Raw genomic sequence first — 18,217 nt, forward strand, 5'->3', positions numbered from 1 at the left:
TGTTTATTGACTTCATGTAAGTATAAAAATCCTCCTAACTCGATCGAAGGATACCTACATATTGGTTTATCTTGCACATTTTAAAAATGTTCATTGTACTCGTATTGCAAGCTACCAGCATATTCAGGAGTAATTTGCTACACCTTTAGAACCTTGGCATTTTGTTATATAATTATAAATAATTTATTAAAATGGAGATGGAAAAGTAAATATACACTGAACTACTACTTACATTTCTCACATGTTGAATTCCTTGCTAACATTATACTACCAAAATCCGCCCAAACAAATAAACCTGCTGAAGATGGTTTGATATATACTCCATATGGTTCCAACGCTGTACGTACGGACTGTATAGCATCTCTTAACTGACGCAATACACGGGGAATGTAGGTATTGTAAAACCACCCTAAAAGCAAAGAAAACTAATATTAATGCAGTTATTCATTTACATGTACTACATATTATTGGCTTCATACAAGCATAAAAGTAGGATGCGTATTTTATTGGTTTATCTTGCACATTGTACTACCGTATTCAAGAGTAATTGGCAATCTTCAAACTCCCACTCCCCCTCCCCAAAAAAGGCCTGTTGAACTTCAATGTGATGGCATTGCACGTGTTTCGTAGACCTTTCGTTCAAGGTAAAGAAAAAAGGAGATAACGTGTTAGTAAGTGTTTCCTATTGTAGCCTGTTGGTTTCACCGGGAACGTCAGTGAGAGTAGGTCAAAGATGAGAACCATACACCGCGTTGCTTTCATGGAGTGTGGAAGCGCCATCTCCTCTGAGTAAACATAATAATGCATTGAAATAAATAATACAATAATGAATTAAGAACAATGCAGAATATTAAATATAATGCAATAAATATTCAGAATAATGCATTAAAAATAACAGCTCTGCCTAGGTAGAAAATCACTCTACACTACTTATTTTACCTAAAATGAATATAAGAACACACACAAACTTCCAACAGAACTTTAGAGAACAACAATATATATTCTTAGGTTTTCAACATTCACTGATTTGTGGGGTCAGAGTTGCATGATGTGAAAAAAATTTAACAACCGCCAATATATGGAATTAGACTTGATGGAACTGAGTAATACCGGTACCGTATATTTCCAAATCCAACACGAGTTTTTTTTTAACTCACAGGCACTTATGAGTTTCGATATTTTCTGGAAAAGTTCTTTTTGAGGAGGGGGATTAAAATTGAATAAATTAACACAGTTTTATACACAGAAAATGTTCGTTCTGTGTTACAATTTTTTAGAGGTAATATTTCAAGGATGAAATGTCAGTTGCTGAGAAATCGGAAAATCATTTATTCATTATTTGTTGAGGTATTTAACTTAATCTAGTACAAATTTTAGCCTCGGATTTTCTTTTTTGAACAAGTGACTCTATGTTTTGCATAAATGGTTCTCCGACAGTCAAATGAAGGAATTTGAGTTCTTACTAATTCGAACAGTTCCAAAACGATGAATAGTTCTAAACCACATTTCTTTCAATTATAATATTCCCTTCGAAGTTGATTAAAATGAGCTTCGATAAATGCAAACTGGTTTTAAAACTGCGGACGCTGCTTCTTGAATGCACTGAGCTTGTCCGGTAATTCGGTCTGCGTTTTAGGAAACAACTAAATACCGGAAATGTGAAAAGCTAAATAAGACGGTATTTCGTTGAGGTTAGAACTTTAGTAACTAACTAACTAACTAACTAACTAACTAACTCTATGGCCTATGGAACCCGGAGGTTCAGTGCCGCGTTCACAAAAGCTCTCCACTGACTTCTATTCTTAGCTAGTTGGATCCAGTTTCTACTTTGTATTCCTATCTCTGCGAGATCCATCTTAATATTATCCTCCCATCTGCGCCTAGGTCTTCCTAATGGTCGTTTTCCTATGGGTCTACCAGTCAAGACTTTAAAAGCGTTTCTACTTTCTTCCATTCTAGCTACATGACCTGCCCACCTAAGCCTCCTAGACTTGACGACCCTAACAATGTTGGGTAAACCGTATAAACTATGTAGTTCCTCGTTATGAAGCTTCCGCCATTCCCCATTCTCGTTCCTCTTGGGTCCGAATATTCTTCTCAGGATCCTGTTCTCAAATACTTTCAGTCTATGTTCTTCCCTCAGAGTAAGCGACCATGTTTCGCAACCATACAGAACAACAGGCATGATTATCGTTTTATATATTTTAAGCTTCAAATTCCTCGACAGAATTCGCGACGACAAGAGATTTTGAAACGAATAGTAACACGAATTCCCTGCTTTTAGTCGACATTTAATTTCTTCGTGAATATGATTTTCGTCTGTTAATATTGATCCTAAATATTTGAAAGTATCCACTTTATCAAAAGTATTATTTAATATTTTAACGCCTCCACAATTTGCCGTATTACGGTCCCGACGCACTTCCATGTATTTAGTTTTCTCTGCATTTACTTCTAAACCCATGTCCCTGCAAGCGTTTAATAATATCTCTGCATTTATTTCTACTGTTCTCCTATCATCCCCTATTAAATTTACATCATCAGCATATGCCATAACCTGGTGAATGCCGTTCAACTCTAGGCCCTGGTTGCTATCTTTGATTCTCCTTATGGCGTATTCCAGCACAAAGTTAAATAATAATGGCGACAACGCATCTCCTTGTTTCAGGCCATTTTCGACGTGGAAGCTCGTGGACAAAAATTTTCCTACCCGGACTTTACTTTGGGATTCACTTAAACATATCTTAATTAATCTAATTAGCTTTCTCGGAAGCTTCATAAAATTGCAAAAATAAAAAAGAAAGAAATAAATTCAGTTTTAGTTTAGGAATGATCAATTCTTAAAAAAAAAAAGCTTTTAATTCAATTTTAAATCGAATTATACTACTTAAAACTTTTTCTTTTAGGCATATTTTTGAGCAATTTGCTCACTAAAGATGTGAGTAAAACGATTGCAAGATTTGAATAGACAGAAAGATACACTTTAGTAAGTAACATTCAAATTGTATAAATAATATACAATTTCAAAGATTTAAAGCGACACGCAGTCATGCAAGAAACGGAGAAACTAAGCTATATAAAACTGAGTAGTACAAAAGTTTACAACATTCTTTTTCCAGTTCATTCAAGTGTTTGCTGTAGTGCTGGTCTTTTTCGCTTTTCTATTAGCTTAAAGGGCAGCATATATTAGACTAGTTTTTACACTGGAAGGGGCGTTCATACAGGCATTTTTCACTGTGGAAATCAGTTTATTTATATCTGGAAAATGTGGTTGTATCTCTTTAACGATTCTGCGCATGCCATGATTCCGTGGTTGCAATTCAAGTTAACTTTTCATAAAATGCCTTTTAGCTTTTGCCAGCAATCAACATATAAAAAGCTGCGTCTGTCAACAATGTTAGGTATATATCTATTACCATCAGGTTAAAGGATATCTGAAAATGCTTTTAGAAATGAGTAAGTTTGTCAAAGTTTAGTAACAAGTCCTATATATATATATATATATATATATATATATATATATATATATATATATATATATATATATAATTAAAAGAAACAGAATTACAGTACAGCTTCCAGTATACAAATATAAATAATACGAACTCCAAAATTCGGAGTTCAACTCCTGAATTTTAAGTCCAAAATTCTCATTTAACTTGGATACCAAACTGCAACCTATATCATATTAAAACAAAAGTAATTCAGTATCCATGCTATTGCATAATGAACTTTGTTTCTTAACTTTGTCTAGTAAAGTAGAGTAAAAACAATCACTATGTTAGAATTTGATATCCATAAAAAAAAATTGCTCCCCAAAAAAACAACTATGTAAAACAATTATGACTATTGCATGATATATTCAATGAAAAACAGATTTTCGATCCATTTTCACAAAGATTTGTTTATAATGTTTGGTAGAAAAGAATAGGACCATACAGTACTTGGCATATACAGCAATTTATAGAATTTTGATAGTTTTAAAATTTGCTGCTCAAGATTTAGTGGACCAAATAATAATTACGTTCTTCTGCTAAATAAAGAATGTTTGAATTAAGAATACGTTTTACTATTTTATTCATTTCTCATCATCATCATTGTCTCCTTTAGCCTAGTCGGCATAATCGTGGGACGTAAAACTCAACGATTTCAATTTCATTATTTCTTTTGCATAGGCGTCACAGAAGACATTTTTTCCCTATGAATTGATGAAGTTAAATTACAGCCAATCTACAGTTTGAAGCGGAATAATGTAAAAGTCTTTTCTTTTAGCACTACGATCTTATGCACGATGTACACACAACACAACAAATTTTGATACATATCTTTATTGATTGCCTGAAAAATATTCGTACTGTTAAGTGTATCATGCACGCCGGCAAACCGGTAACAAATCTTATTTAGTCCCAATATGCTATAATACTCACCTTTCCCCTCTTCAGACAGCCTGCAAAATTCTAAAAACGTATTTCAATTGATAAATTTTTATTTTAAACTTCTAAACATGCTAATTTACTATATATGAACTCGAAGTTCTTCCTTTCAAGAATTCATTTTAGTGAATGAAATTTTAAAAAGAGAAAAAATGTAATAATTCTATGAATTATGTATTTATATCCAGTGACGACAAAAATATGCATTAACGTCCCAGACATACATTATATGAACTACAAAACTTCGTTATTTTAGCTACAAATCAGCTGCAGATAGCTCGACATCACATTAAGAAACAAATGCATGTATACAGAAGTTTGAAGTTTACTCATGATATACAGTGTATTAATAAGAAGTATTTGACATCCAAACGCTATAAATGTGCCATCACAAACATACATTATTTTTACAAGTACCTTCATCCCTAAAGATGTTCAATGATAGTTTGACTATAAAACGAGGTGTCGCTGTTAAGTGGCCATCTCTCTGAACTAACTGCTTTAATCTCCTGTTTTGTGTAATTAAGATGCCAATCCGGAAACCAGCTATTCCAAATGCCTGAGGTAATTAAAGAAAAACATATATGTAGCTACTGCGTTCGGTATTAACTTATTTTCTATTTTTTTCTAAATCCTAAGACCAATGAAATTAATGAAATCATTTTTTATTACTGATTTATCTGCAAAAATAAAAATAACAAATATTTTCTACACAATTACTTAAGTATACACTAGAAAAATTCTGAAAAAATATTTCATATACCAATCTAAAATTTAATATATTTACCTAAAATTATTCGAAAAAGATGTGAGACATACGATATATGACGTACTTTGGTTTGGTTAGTTCGAGTTTACCATCCGTTTTCAGCACCGAGACTATATGACACGTGAACCTTCAGTTTAAGGTGGAATCAAAACCACCTTTATGCGTTGAAATTTCAAGGCTCTCTCCTACCGGCTCCTCCAATTCCTCCAAGGCAAGGGATTGATAGCGGGGCCCCATGTATCAAAGGTGCGTACGCTACCCGCTAGATTAGCAAGTCGGGAAATATATTGCGTAGTATTGTAGTCATAAATTAGTGTATGAATTTAATTATGTCAATAATTTTCTAGTGCTAAACCAGGAGCATTCATTTGGACAGGTAAAAGATTGCATTACAATTAACCGTTTTATGAGAGTATCTCTACCAGTAATAAGCATAAGATTTACCCCAAACAAGGAACTTATTCGTTCTAGTTTCATTTGTTATTTAAGAATTGAACTAGAAGTAGACACAGTTGTAGAGCTGTTGTCTGCTGCTATCTGACAAGACAACAAACTATCATAAACTAATGTTTTATTCACTCTGAATGTACAGTGAAACCTGTCTATGTTGGCCACCATCGGTTCAATTGAAAAGTGACCAACTTAGACAGGTGGCCAACTTACAGAAAATAAGTTTGATTTGTGTATTTTTAGAATAGGATTTCTAATATTACTTGATTGTAAAAGTTTAATAAGCAATACCACGACAGCTACTTTTAAATAAAGTATATAGAGTAATCATAACAATACACAGTACTAGAAAAATATATTACAGTATATTTAATATATGTACCTTGTTTCTTTCTAAAAACTAGTCTGGTACACTGAATTATTCGGATGGAAAACACAATCACACAACCATAAAATCGAAACATATGTACACAGTTTATTGAAATTGGTATTGTAGCACACTGAGTTATTCAGATTGAACACAAGAAAAACAAAATTACAAATTCAATAATTTATGTGTAGTTTATGATTTTGTTTTTCGGCAGTGACAAATATTTTCTATAGATACCTTTCGAAAAGTAGCAAATCAGTTATTAACAACAAATTTATTCATAGTGGTTCATTCTAGACGTATGTCTTTTATTTTATTTATTATTATTATTATTATTATTATTATTATTATTATTATTATTATTATTATTATTATTATTATTATTATTATTATTATTATTATTATTATTATTGGGCCGCGGTGGCTCAGTGGTAGAGCGTTCACCTCTGGTGCTTGGGGTCCCGGGTTCGATCCCAGCCCCCGCCAAGTGAACTTTGTGGTGGACAAACACCGTGTGCGTAGGTTTTCTCGGGGTTCTCCCGTTTCCTCCCACTTTCTTCATTCCACCATTTCATTCATTACTCATCATCACCGTCTCCTTTAGCCTAACCGGCATAACCGTGGGACGTAAAACTCAAAGATTTCATTTCATTTTATTATTATTATTATTACTTTGCACATATGCACATTATAATTTTGTAGTAACTACCTCTTGTTAATGAGCTACAGGGGTTTCCTTGGAGCGAAAGATGTTTTGAGAAAATCTTAAGGGAATACATATCTCAAAACCTCTGCTACCTTTCGACAAGCAGTCAGGTGCCAATAAATGACAATTGAGATGGTAAGTTTTAACCTTGAGAATTTTCCAGAATTACTAAAGCTCCCCACTGATGAAAGGAGCCAACATAGCTAATGGTTTCACCAAAACAGACAGGGTAAACAAATACGTACAACTATTTCCTGAATTCCTGTACGTCCTTTTTTTATTCGCATCTTCCTTCACCACCCCTTTGTCAGGGTAGTGTTCTGACCATTGAACTCCAAGAACAAATCATGGAAATCTATGCTTCTCTCTCTCCAGTAACAAATACAGAATATTGGCTCTCATACGGGAAAACGAAAGAGTTAAGAAAAATAACAAAACATATTCGCGTGGCCAAGATACGCAGGTAAATTTATCATTATCAACATAGGATAAACATTGTTTCAATGCGGCCAACTTCCAAGATAGACAGGTAGCCACCTTACAGAGTAATAAGTAACGAATGTCTTATGGGAAAATGCAGGTTAAAGACGAAACAGTCCAAGATAAGCAGGTGGCCAACTTAGACAGGTGGCCAAATTGACAGGTTTTACTGTACTTTCAAGTGTGATGCAGTTGTTAACTAATTTACCTTGCTAAATCCCCAGACAACATGCGTCTTCTCAGGATCCGGAATGTAATTGGTGCTCAGAACACTTTCAAATTTTGCATTTGGATCGTAAACAGACAGAGAAAACACTTCGTTGGAAATAAAATGTATGTCATATCTGAAAGACGAAATAACTTCTATTATTTATTAACGTTATGGTATACCACAAAACAAGGCCATAATAAATAAATAAATCGAGGAGGGGGAACATATGTATCAAAACTATTAGAGAGGCTGTAAGAGCAGGAAATTGATCTCTACTTTACTCTTTGTCTTAATTGAAAAGTTAGAATTTTGTATTTATCTTGAACGCATTTTTCTAACCAAACAAAAACATTTTTTCTTAAACAAGATAAGTAATTGTTTTCATATGAAATCAACCAAGAATAAGCCACTAATTGCAAATAAAGGCGCTTGAACATTCTGCAAATATCTAATGTTTTAGAATTAAGAAATAGAATTTAGAATATGAAATAACTTGAAAAGGCAGCATTAATCAAATAAGATGAAAGAGTTCTAGCTAGCATGTACACTCATGTCCAAAATTATTGTCGTATATCTATAACTGTTGTAATTTGAAAATGATTTTGCAGGGTACTTTTAATACTGGTACTATGTGCATAATCAGGAAATATATATTTGTGATAAATTTCATAGGAAAAGAATTATAAATACAAAAATTAGAATGATTAAAACAAAAGTTACTAAATGGACAAAAAAGTTTTATTTTCGTTTTATTGTTCTTATTTACTGCTCCTTTAACATGAAATTTCCCACATACATGTTTTTGTCGATTACACTCATACTAACATTATAAGAAATACCGGGCGAATTTGTTATCAAATTATATTCCTACAACAATATATTTATAGACATGTGACAATAATTTTGGACATGAGTGTACATGCATTAAATTCATACAGACAAGAAGTTTGTGTGAACATTTTTATTACCATGTGATTAACTAGCAAAGATTTTATTCTGACTATGTCTTCAGGAAATAAACTAGAGCTTTCACACACGAATGTAACTCAGCAATACAATACCTTCAAGCTATGAAAAAGAAAAAGTAATCTATTTGGTCTAGGAATTAATTCGTGCGGGTGGACAAGAGATGGCGCAACGAACGGAGCGTCCCACAGTTCCGTGTATCCACACATGTGTTGCAAACCCCTGTCATCGCGTATCGTTCGTAGTATAGGGCAGTGGATTAAAGCGTCAACAACATCAGTTTGTAGTTAAGTGAACATGGCGCAATTTGTGCCTGATAAAGTGTTTTTGCGGGGTGTCCTGCTGCATTACTTTAACATGCAGAAAAGTGCGACTGAAAGTCATCGTATTTTGGTGGAAGTGTATGGTGACCATGCTCTAGCTGAGCGAACGGTTTGCACGGTTTAGAAGTGGTGATTTCGGCTTGGCAGACCAAGAGCGAGCTGGACAGCCAAAAAAATTTTAAGACGAAGAATTGACAGCATTGCTCGAGCAGGATTCGTGTCAAAAGCAGGAACAACTTGCAGCAGCATTAGGCGTTGATCAAACAACAGTCTCCAAACGCTTGAAAGCCATAAGAATGATTCAAAAGATGTCACATTGGGTTCCACATGAATTGAAAGACAGAGACGTTGAAAGACGAAAAACCATTTGCGAATTGCTGCTTCAACGACAGAGCAGAAAGGGGTTTCTGCATCGAATTATTACGGGTGATGAGAAGTGGATCCATTACGAGAACCCTAAACGAAAAAAGGCCTGGGTGAAACCAGGTGAACCAGGTCCATCACAACCAAAACGAGATATTCACTGTGCAAAGGTTATGCTGTGCATATGGTGGGATATGAAAGGTGTGGTGTACTATGAGCTGCTGCAACCGGGTGAAACTATGAATGGAGAACGTTATCGACGACAATTAATGCGTTTGAAGCAAGCTCTGGCCAGAACACGGCCAGAATGGGAGAACAGACATGATAAACTTATTGTTCAACATGATAACGCTCGCCCACATGTCGCAAAACCGGTCAAAACCTATTTAGAAAATGTCGGATGGGAAGTTTTACCCCACCCGCCGTATTCACCAGACGTTGCTCCTTCGGACTACTACTTGTTCGATTGCATGAACAACGATTTGATTGGACAGCGGTTTACTTCTTCAGAAGATATCGAAACATGGGTCTCTGACTGGATCGCTTCCAAGGATGAGGACTTCTTTCGCCACGGAATCCGTACATTGCCTGACAGATGGGCGAAGTTGGTGGCTAGCGATGGACAATATTTTTCTTAAGGTATTTATGTATTTTGTGTTTGTACTACAGCTTCAATGTGTGCGTACCAACCGCACGAATTAATTCCTAGACCAAATATTATTTTCAATAAAATTGAATTGCTTACCGTTTGCAAATCATCATCAACTCTGTAAGAAGTTCCTTCGAATAAACATCTCCCAATGGATTGCTTGGATTTACGAGAACGAAACCTCTGACAATTAACCCTCTGCTTCTCAGGAGCAAAATTCTTTCCTCCACAGCACTGGGCATCAATTTGAAATCCTGTATAAATCCAAAAGGCAAACTTAACGTGTTGCATTATCATCTGTTTATTTTACAAAATAGATAAATGATTAAATATTGAGTTATATTTATATTTCCTTATAATTTTTATAAATGATATTGTAATTAAGAACTGGTGGTTTTAATCTAATTTGAAAATCAGCCTATGTTAAAATAAAACATAGATTAAGTCTAATATTGTCCACATTATATAAAATTTAGTCTAAATGTATTTAAGAAGCTATACGAAGAAAACGTTTCTAAAGAATTTACAGTACTTATTAAAAAATTATTGGGCATCCAACCGATCCATCTACGGGTGCTCCCCACATCAGCACTTCGTCCTATCACACTGCGCTCACAACAGTTGTTTAGTGAGGAAAACGTTTCACAAGTTGGTAAAAAGAAAAAATAAGAGCTCTATACTCTGATTATTGCGCAACACATCACTTTGAACTACAAATATTGGCTGCCACTATGTTCCAGTTCATCCAAATGTATCCGAAAAAGTTAAAGAAAAAAGGCTCTGAGCGATCAATCTCGATGTATTCGAAGTTAATTATTTACTCGTATACTACCAATAGACGCTGCAACACTCTTATAAACTCTGAATTGCGCTCAATTGTTTCGGATCTGCATGTCTGGAACTCCTGAACAAGTGTTATAACTTACAAGATACGTGCCTATCTAGGACGAGTATAATACCGTCGGGGATGGCCAATTATTTTTTGATAAGTTGTATATTTCGATTTAAGAAAGATTTGTAGATTTGATTACCTTTCCTTGTAGTGGAATACCATAGACGTGAATTCCTGTATTATTTGCAATATATCTTACTACACCAGAATATACTGGGATAGGTATTAAAACAACCTCGCCTGGTCGAAATAAATGTTTTGCTATGGAGTTCAAAGCTGTTGCACCACCATTCAAAATAAATAACTATAAAAATATTAAAAGAACAAAGTTTTAATGTCTTAATAAAACTCATAATGTAAGTATTCATTTCATATATTTAAGGCGTAACTATTTAGCCTTATCTAAGTTTGTTTCCTTATATTTTATTTACAATATCACATCTGAACCCCAGGTTTTCGATTTGAAATTTTACTTTTAAATAACTTCGCTGTGTACAGTTGTTCCCTTTCACGTATACTGAAGAGATAGCTTTTCTAGAAACCAAAATTTAACATCACTGGTCATTTGCTACTTCCGCACTTGACACTTTTCGACAATCAAGCATCTAATATGCATATCCTGAATGAATGCTAAGAGGAGGGTTTCGGTAAATTCGTAATTTTCAAAATGATGAAGAACAATAGTAGTATAAACCATGGGCGTCTCTGGCGGGGGGACGCGTCCCCCCAATATTTTGAAATACGAAATATTCAATATTTTATTTTAGTTTAATTTATTTACTAACAACAGAATAACATATAAATAATAATCATTTCCTTTGATGTCCCCCCCAAATTTTACATGCCAGAGACGCCAATGGTATAAATACTCGGGAGTTTCTTAGTGGATTTGTGGTTGGGCAAATTTGGTTCAGGAAATCTGATTTCGATTTCTGGTGGAAGCTTATGAGATTCGGATCCCACATTAAGCTATAAATTCACGTCTGATATAGCCTAACTGCTGAAAGTGACGCTGAACTCTAACCTAATAGCAATAGAAACATTTGAGCTTTGTCATGATATAGTTAAACCTACTAAAAAGTTATAGGAAAGTGGTCAGTACAGTGAAACCTGTCAACTTGGCCACCTCTCTAAGTTGGCCACCTGCTTATCTTGGCCTAGTTCGTCTTGAACCTGCATTTTCCCATAAGACATTCGTTACTTATTACTCTATAAGTTGGCCACCTGTCTATCTTGGAAGTTGGCCACACTGAAGCAATGTTTACCCTATGATGATAATGATAAATTTACCTGCGTATCTTGGCCACGAAAGATACAGTTTTGTTATTTTTCTTAACTCTTTCGAATTCCCATATGAGAGGCAGATGTTCTGTATTTGTGACTGCACACAAAGAAGCATAGATTCGCACGATTTGTTCTTGGAGGTCAATGGCCAGAACACTACCCTCATAAAGGGGTGTTGAAGGAAGGTGTGAATAAGAAAAAGCACGTACAGGAATTCAGGAAATGGTTGTACGTATTTGTTTACCCTGTCTGTTTTGGTAAAACCATTAGCTATATCAAGTCCTCTCATCAGTGGGGAGCTTTAGTAATTCCGGAAAATTCTCAAGGTTAACACTAACCATCTCAATTGTCAACTATTGGCACCTGTCGGCTTGTCAAAAGATAGCGGAGTGTTTGAGATATCAATTCCCTCAAGATTTTCTCAAAACATCTTCTGCTCCGAGGGAAACACTTCTGGCTCATTAACAAGAGGTAGTTACCTACAATATTAGAATGTGCATATCTGCCAAAAAGAATAAAACAAATATGTCTAGAATGAACCACCATTCAGTAACAACTGAAAAGATGTCATATAAATTGCATATGAATTTCTCAATTTATAACTTAGCTTTTCTTGTTTTCAATCTGAATAACTCAGTATGCTATAATATCAATTTCAATAAACTGCGTACATACTCTTCTATTTCATGGTTGTTTGTGTTATTGTGTTTTCAATCCGAATAATCCAATGTACCAGACTAGTTTTCAGGAAGAGAAAGGTATGCACATATATTAAACATACTATAGTAATATTTTCTAGTACTGTATATTTTTATGATTACTCTATATACATTATTTATAAGTAGCTGTCGTGCCACTGGTTATTAAAATTTTACAATCAAGTAATAATAGAAATCCTATTCTAAAAATAAACAAATCAGACTTATTTTCTGTAAGTTGGCCACCTGTCTAAGTTGGCCACTTTTCGATGGAACCGATGGTGGCCAACATAGACAGGTTTTACTGTATCTTAGTTTGATAGTCCATCAATTATTATTTATTGTGTGTAATAATATAATGGCTGTCAGGATAAGCAAAAAGAAGCAGTGCTCCAACATTTGCCACTATCCAGTACCAGTACCAGTATCTTTTTTTTTTTTTCTAAAACGCTACAAAAACATGTTTTTAAAATATTGTTCTACGTTCATATTAGTTGCTACGACTGAAATGTTCAATTTTATGTCTGTTGGTAAACCACCCTCTGTAACGCTACCAATGAATGAACTGAGGTCATGCATAGGTACATCTTCAGAAGACAAAGTGGATATCCAATAGGTCGGAGACTGTGTGCTGTTGAGCAGGATTTTGTGGAAAGGCACCATGGAGAACACACAATTGCAAGTTATTTTCTTTAACGAGTTTAAACTGTGACCTTCTGCCCACTTATCCGCGAAAAACATGATCAGTGCATTGTGCCAGGAGTGGTGAATGAACGATATTCTATAGGTTTGTGAAACTTCGTCTTGGTGACTCAACATTGAAAATTGAGGTATGCAGCCATCGAACAATAGCATTTCCTGATTAGCTCCTCAGAAACGCTGTGGAAACGAAACATCTTAAAAGCGTTCGTCCAATTATAGATGAATTGATCATATATCATAATAATATCCTTCAGCGGCTCCGCGTCATTGGAAGAGTGATAAAGTTGAGCTCATGAGTATCAATTTGACACCTGCCAATAAAATACGCCATTCTGGAAGTGTGCAGTTTTCGGCGAATATGGGATAGTTGGGATGTTCTTGGTAGGCAATATTGTTTTGACATACTTTTCGATTTTACGTATCCCTCTGTAGAAAAGTCAAAACTTACATCAGTGTTTTCTAATGATTCCCTCTGTAGGAATGGGTCGAACTTTCCCACAATCACTTAGGTAGATCCATGTTTCGTCCATTGCTACAACAAATTTCAAGTGATCAGTTGCTAAGTGGTGCTCACTGTCTTCTGCATTTGCTCTTTCGCTCCTTGATATGCCGTGGTGTTAAGTTTGCAGCCTTAATTTCTAATAGATTGCAGGATCTATTTTTGATTGGGCCACATTTAATCGTTTGGCTATAGCAGACTGCGGTTATGGATTCCCGCAAGCCACCATATACTGATCTTCTTTAGTAAGGTAGTGTTGCTCATGAGACGAGACAACACTCTACTAATAGAAACAAATATACTTTTCGAGCACTTTCTCGACACCTTTTCAAGTGACGTAGCTACAAACCTTGTCTTACGGTGTGGGTTGTGGAGTACACTAGTTTGCATAAAGTTTAATTATAACACTAAAAGTTGTTCATTCTATCACGAAGTTACTGTTCCGATACTGTTCTAATATGCAAGGGAATGTTGTGAAGTTTGCATGGGAAAGAACCACGACGTGCTCTTCCCATAAGGGGATATTTCTAGGCGGCAGCATTTTGCCCACTGCAAGGCCTACTCTCTGCTACGGAACAACTGAGAGACTGTGTGTACAGTTTGTTACTCTGTGCACAGGAAGCGAAACCGCCCGAGCTACTCGGGCTATAGCCCGGTCAATATTTACAGAACTATCAATTAAAAAATTCCCGACGTATTAAAAATGATAATAGAAGTTAAGTAATGTATAACGACTCTCAGTTTTTCCGTGGAATGAATTATTGAAAATGATGTAATAATAAAAGTAACGTTCTACTTCCAAAGATTGTGTGTTCTGATTTTGTTTCTTATCCATCATTACTACCTCCCAATAGTTTTCTTATTCCTTTTTTCTTTCGCTTTCCACCACCAAGCAAACACTGTAGAAATAACATTCTGTCAGATAAACTAGGATAAAATAACAGTAATATGGGCAGTAATTTTTTATTTTCGCTTTGTCACTGTGCACCTTACCTAATACTGTTGAACTCAGTGTTCATCGAGTGAATGACAACGAACAGATACATAAATGAACAAAAGAAATGAAACTTGATTTTTCGACACCCTTGAATCAAGTAAAGTCGAACAGAGCTCATGCTTACTCCACAAGCTTCTGCTCTTCTCCCCTGCACTTCGTTTAAGTTGATTAGGTAATCTCCTGCTTTGAAAAAAATTGAGAACACTAAAAATTATAGATTCGCTTTGCTGGTGATATACCTTCTTTTTATTTTTAACGTCACTCATGGTGCGTATCCCACGCTCGAACGAGTACGCAGAAAAGGGGATGAACCAAGGCTATAACAAATACGTGTGTAATAGTATATATTTTCACATTTTCCTCTACAGAACATTGTTCCACACAAGTAATATAAGTTGAAGTGATGAATAGACGAACAGATGTAACGAAGAATGCCTTTCAGTCGAAACTTAACGACTTCGTTGAAGTTCATTATAAAGTTTTGGAGAACACTGAAAATTTAACTTGGAGTCCTACATTACCACAGTTGGGAAGAATCCCTAAACAACTTGATACGACAAAATACGACATTGGTCATGTTCAGAACCGAAAGAATATTACCATGAAAAATACTTTGAAGCTTACGACTTGAAATTGAACACCATGATCAGAAGATTTGAGGGCTATATTTTCTCTGTGCTATAGGATATTGAACAGTTGCTGATTAGTAATACTAATGGAAAATCTTCACATATCTCCAGTTTTAACCGAAATGTATTTAAAAGACATACATTTTGATAACTTGAAAGTACAGTGAAAGATGTTTCTCTCGTTTCACCGAGCAAAAGTGATTCTTTAAACATCATTGAAGGTGTTCAAGACCTGGCTGTCTTATTGAAATCTGAACCAAAAGAGATAACTCAAGATTAGTCTTCAGAAGTTAATAAGCTAACAATGCTTTATTTTACTGTTCCTATGACATCAGTGACAGCAGAAAGATAATTTTCTGCTCTATGAAAAATGACATCTTATCTTTCGGAGTACCATGACCCAACATAGACTAAACTACTTGATGATTCTTCATTCCCACAAAGATCTTCTCGAGGAAGTTATGAAATAACTGAGTGTCATTGCCGAGGAGTTCATATTAGTAAAGAAGAAAGTGTATTATGGGAATTTTAGTGCAGACAACTAAGTACGACAACTGCTGAATGAACATTTTTCATCTTTAATATACAGATGGTGATCAGAAAAATAGAAACACCTGAACGAAATTGCAATTTACCACATTAATATGGTGTCGGGCCACCTTTCACCTTCAGAACAGCCTTCATGCGACGTGGGATGGAGGCATAGAGGTCGTGAATGGTAGCAAGTGGAATTTTACACCATTCCTCGTGCAGGAGATCGGCCAGTTCTGTGAGAGAGGATGGAGGTTGAAATCGTCGCCGGAGTCGTGTTTCCAAGACGGACCACAGATGTTCAATTATGTTGAGATCTGGGGATTGGGCGGGCCAGGGGAGGTGTTGAACTTCGTCCCGATGTTCCTCAAACCAGGCTGCAACAACACCAGCTGTGTGAATGGGTGCATTATCATCCTGGAAGATGGCGTCATTGTCCGGGAACAACATCCGGACCATAGGATGCAAGTGGTCTCCTAAAATTGCGACATAATCGTTGGCAGTGATTCGTCCGCTAAGTGTGACCACAGGACCCAATGAAAACCATGATATGGCGGCCCACAGCATCACCGAGCCCTGCCATGTTTCACAGTTGGGCAGAGACACTGCAGATCATAAGCTTCTTTAGGCGATCTCCACACATAAACACGGCCTATGGCTGGGAATAGGGTGAAGGATGACTCATCCGACCAGATCACATGTTTCCAGTCCTCAACGGTCTAAGTTGCATGAGGCACCATTATGGTCCACAGCGTTATGGTCCCTGATGAGGGGTTTGGCCCGTGCAACACGACCCCGTAAGTTCATGTCATGTAATTCGCGGCGGACTATGATTGTCGAAACAGGGTGGGGGAGGTGCTGATTGAGTTCCTCCGTCACTCGCTCCGCAGTGGCACGACGGTTCTGCGTGACAATGCGCTTTAATACCTGGCGTGACCTGTCACTCATGATTTTCTTCCGCCCACTGTTCCGCTTCCCCGATGTGGTTTTTCCGTGTGTTGTGTAGGCCGTCATCACCTTCGACACTGTCCCACGCGACACACCTAACACAGTAGCCACTGCCGTCACACTCTCTCCACATAACCGCGCACCAACAATTTGCCCTCTTTGAAAATCTGAGAGGTCTCCCATCATACACTACCTCCGTCTGCTGCAGCCACTGGACACTGCTATTCCACTGCGCCTAACCATGATATAGTATGGAGACCAACCGAACACACCATCACCAGCGGTCCGGCGCTGCGGGCGCCACGACACCACTGCCAACCCATACATCTCACGTGTTGCCAGCTACAGGTGTTTCCATTTTTCTGATCACCATCTGTATTATGATAATGGTCAATTCTTATTTGATAATGTCTTAAAAAAACTAAGATTCTCTTTTGTGTAACTCACTCGAGTCTACAAGTTAAATCTCACACAGTGTGTATTGATAAGGGGAGGGATTACAACGTACGATAGACTTTGCTTTCTATCCGATAAACAAAAAAAAAAATGTAAAACAGCCCGGACAAACGTTTTTATCTTCCACCGCCACTGCTCTGTGACACCAAGTTTAACAGGTCTCTCTGTCTGAAAATTATTTGGGTGTAAACGTATCAGCCTCTGTATTGAAGTCAAAAGGTAAATTATATAAACTGAGCATGCGTAGAGATATTATTAATAATCTTACTTCGAAATTGGCAGTTGGGAAATTTCAGTTTCATATCTCACTTTCTTAAGTGACACACTCTCCTTAGACACACTAGTCGAATTGAGTTGAGTTGAGTTGATTTTAGTTTAGCGTCCCTTTCAGCAGCGAGGCTATATGAGACGTGGACCTACTGATTAACGTGGAATCCGAACCACATGAGCTCCCACCAGGAACACTAGTCGAATTATGAAAATGTTCCTTTAAATGTCTGTCTCTGTCTTCATCCTAAAATGTCCTCCCTCCCTTTATTTTCCAATATGCAGTCTAATTTGAAAATTCTAACCGCCTAAGCCCTGGATCTCAGGGAACTGAAGCATGCACTTCGATCTAATGCAATTTAACTTATTTTACCCTAGCAATAACATGGTAATGAAAATCGATATTGTCGAGTATCTAGATCATGAGGTAAAGTGGAAGGCGGGAGGGAGATTGAGAAACATGCCGAACGAGCTTACTTATCTGCCCCTAACTCGAGAATCATTAAAAATACATAAACGAAGTAAACAATATTTTTCTAGAGAAGGACAAGTCATGTATGCATTTGTAATAAAACAGCAAGATACGTTTAAAAA

General features: G+C 36.2%; 2 protein-coding genes across 2 annotated transcripts in view; one reads left to right on the top strand and one right to left on the bottom strand.

The window, feature by feature from the left end:
• LOC145660603 (uncharacterized) overlaps positions 1-18,217 on the top strand; it is a 269,662-nt gene that overhangs the window by 46,831 nt on the left and 204,614 nt on the right. The window lies entirely within an intron of this gene.
• The window catches only part of LOC145667565 (1-aminocyclopropane-1-carboxylate synthase-like protein 1), an 80,399-nt gene that overhangs the window by 38,986 nt on the left and 23,196 nt on the right, over positions 1-18,217 (bottom strand). The window contains exons 3-7 of the mRNA XM_081735038.1: positions 10,752-10,916; positions 9,817-9,974; positions 7,417-7,552; positions 4,851-4,992; positions 233-409 (exon numbers count right to left, since the gene is read on the bottom strand). Of these exons, the coding sequence (XP_081591164.1) occupies positions 233-409; positions 4,851-4,992; positions 7,417-7,552; positions 9,817-9,974; positions 10,752-10,916 (778 nt within the window). The remainder of the gene's footprint in view (positions 1-232; positions 410-4,850; positions 4,993-7,416; positions 7,553-9,816; positions 9,975-10,751; positions 10,917-18,217) is intronic.

The sequence above is a fragment of the Thermobia domestica genome, chromosome 1 (assembly GCF_964235325.1).
Source record: "Thermobia domestica chromosome 1, izTheDome1.hap1.1, whole genome shotgun sequence".
NCBI lineage: Eukaryota > Metazoa > Arthropoda > Insecta > Zygentoma > Lepismatidae > Thermobia > Thermobia domestica.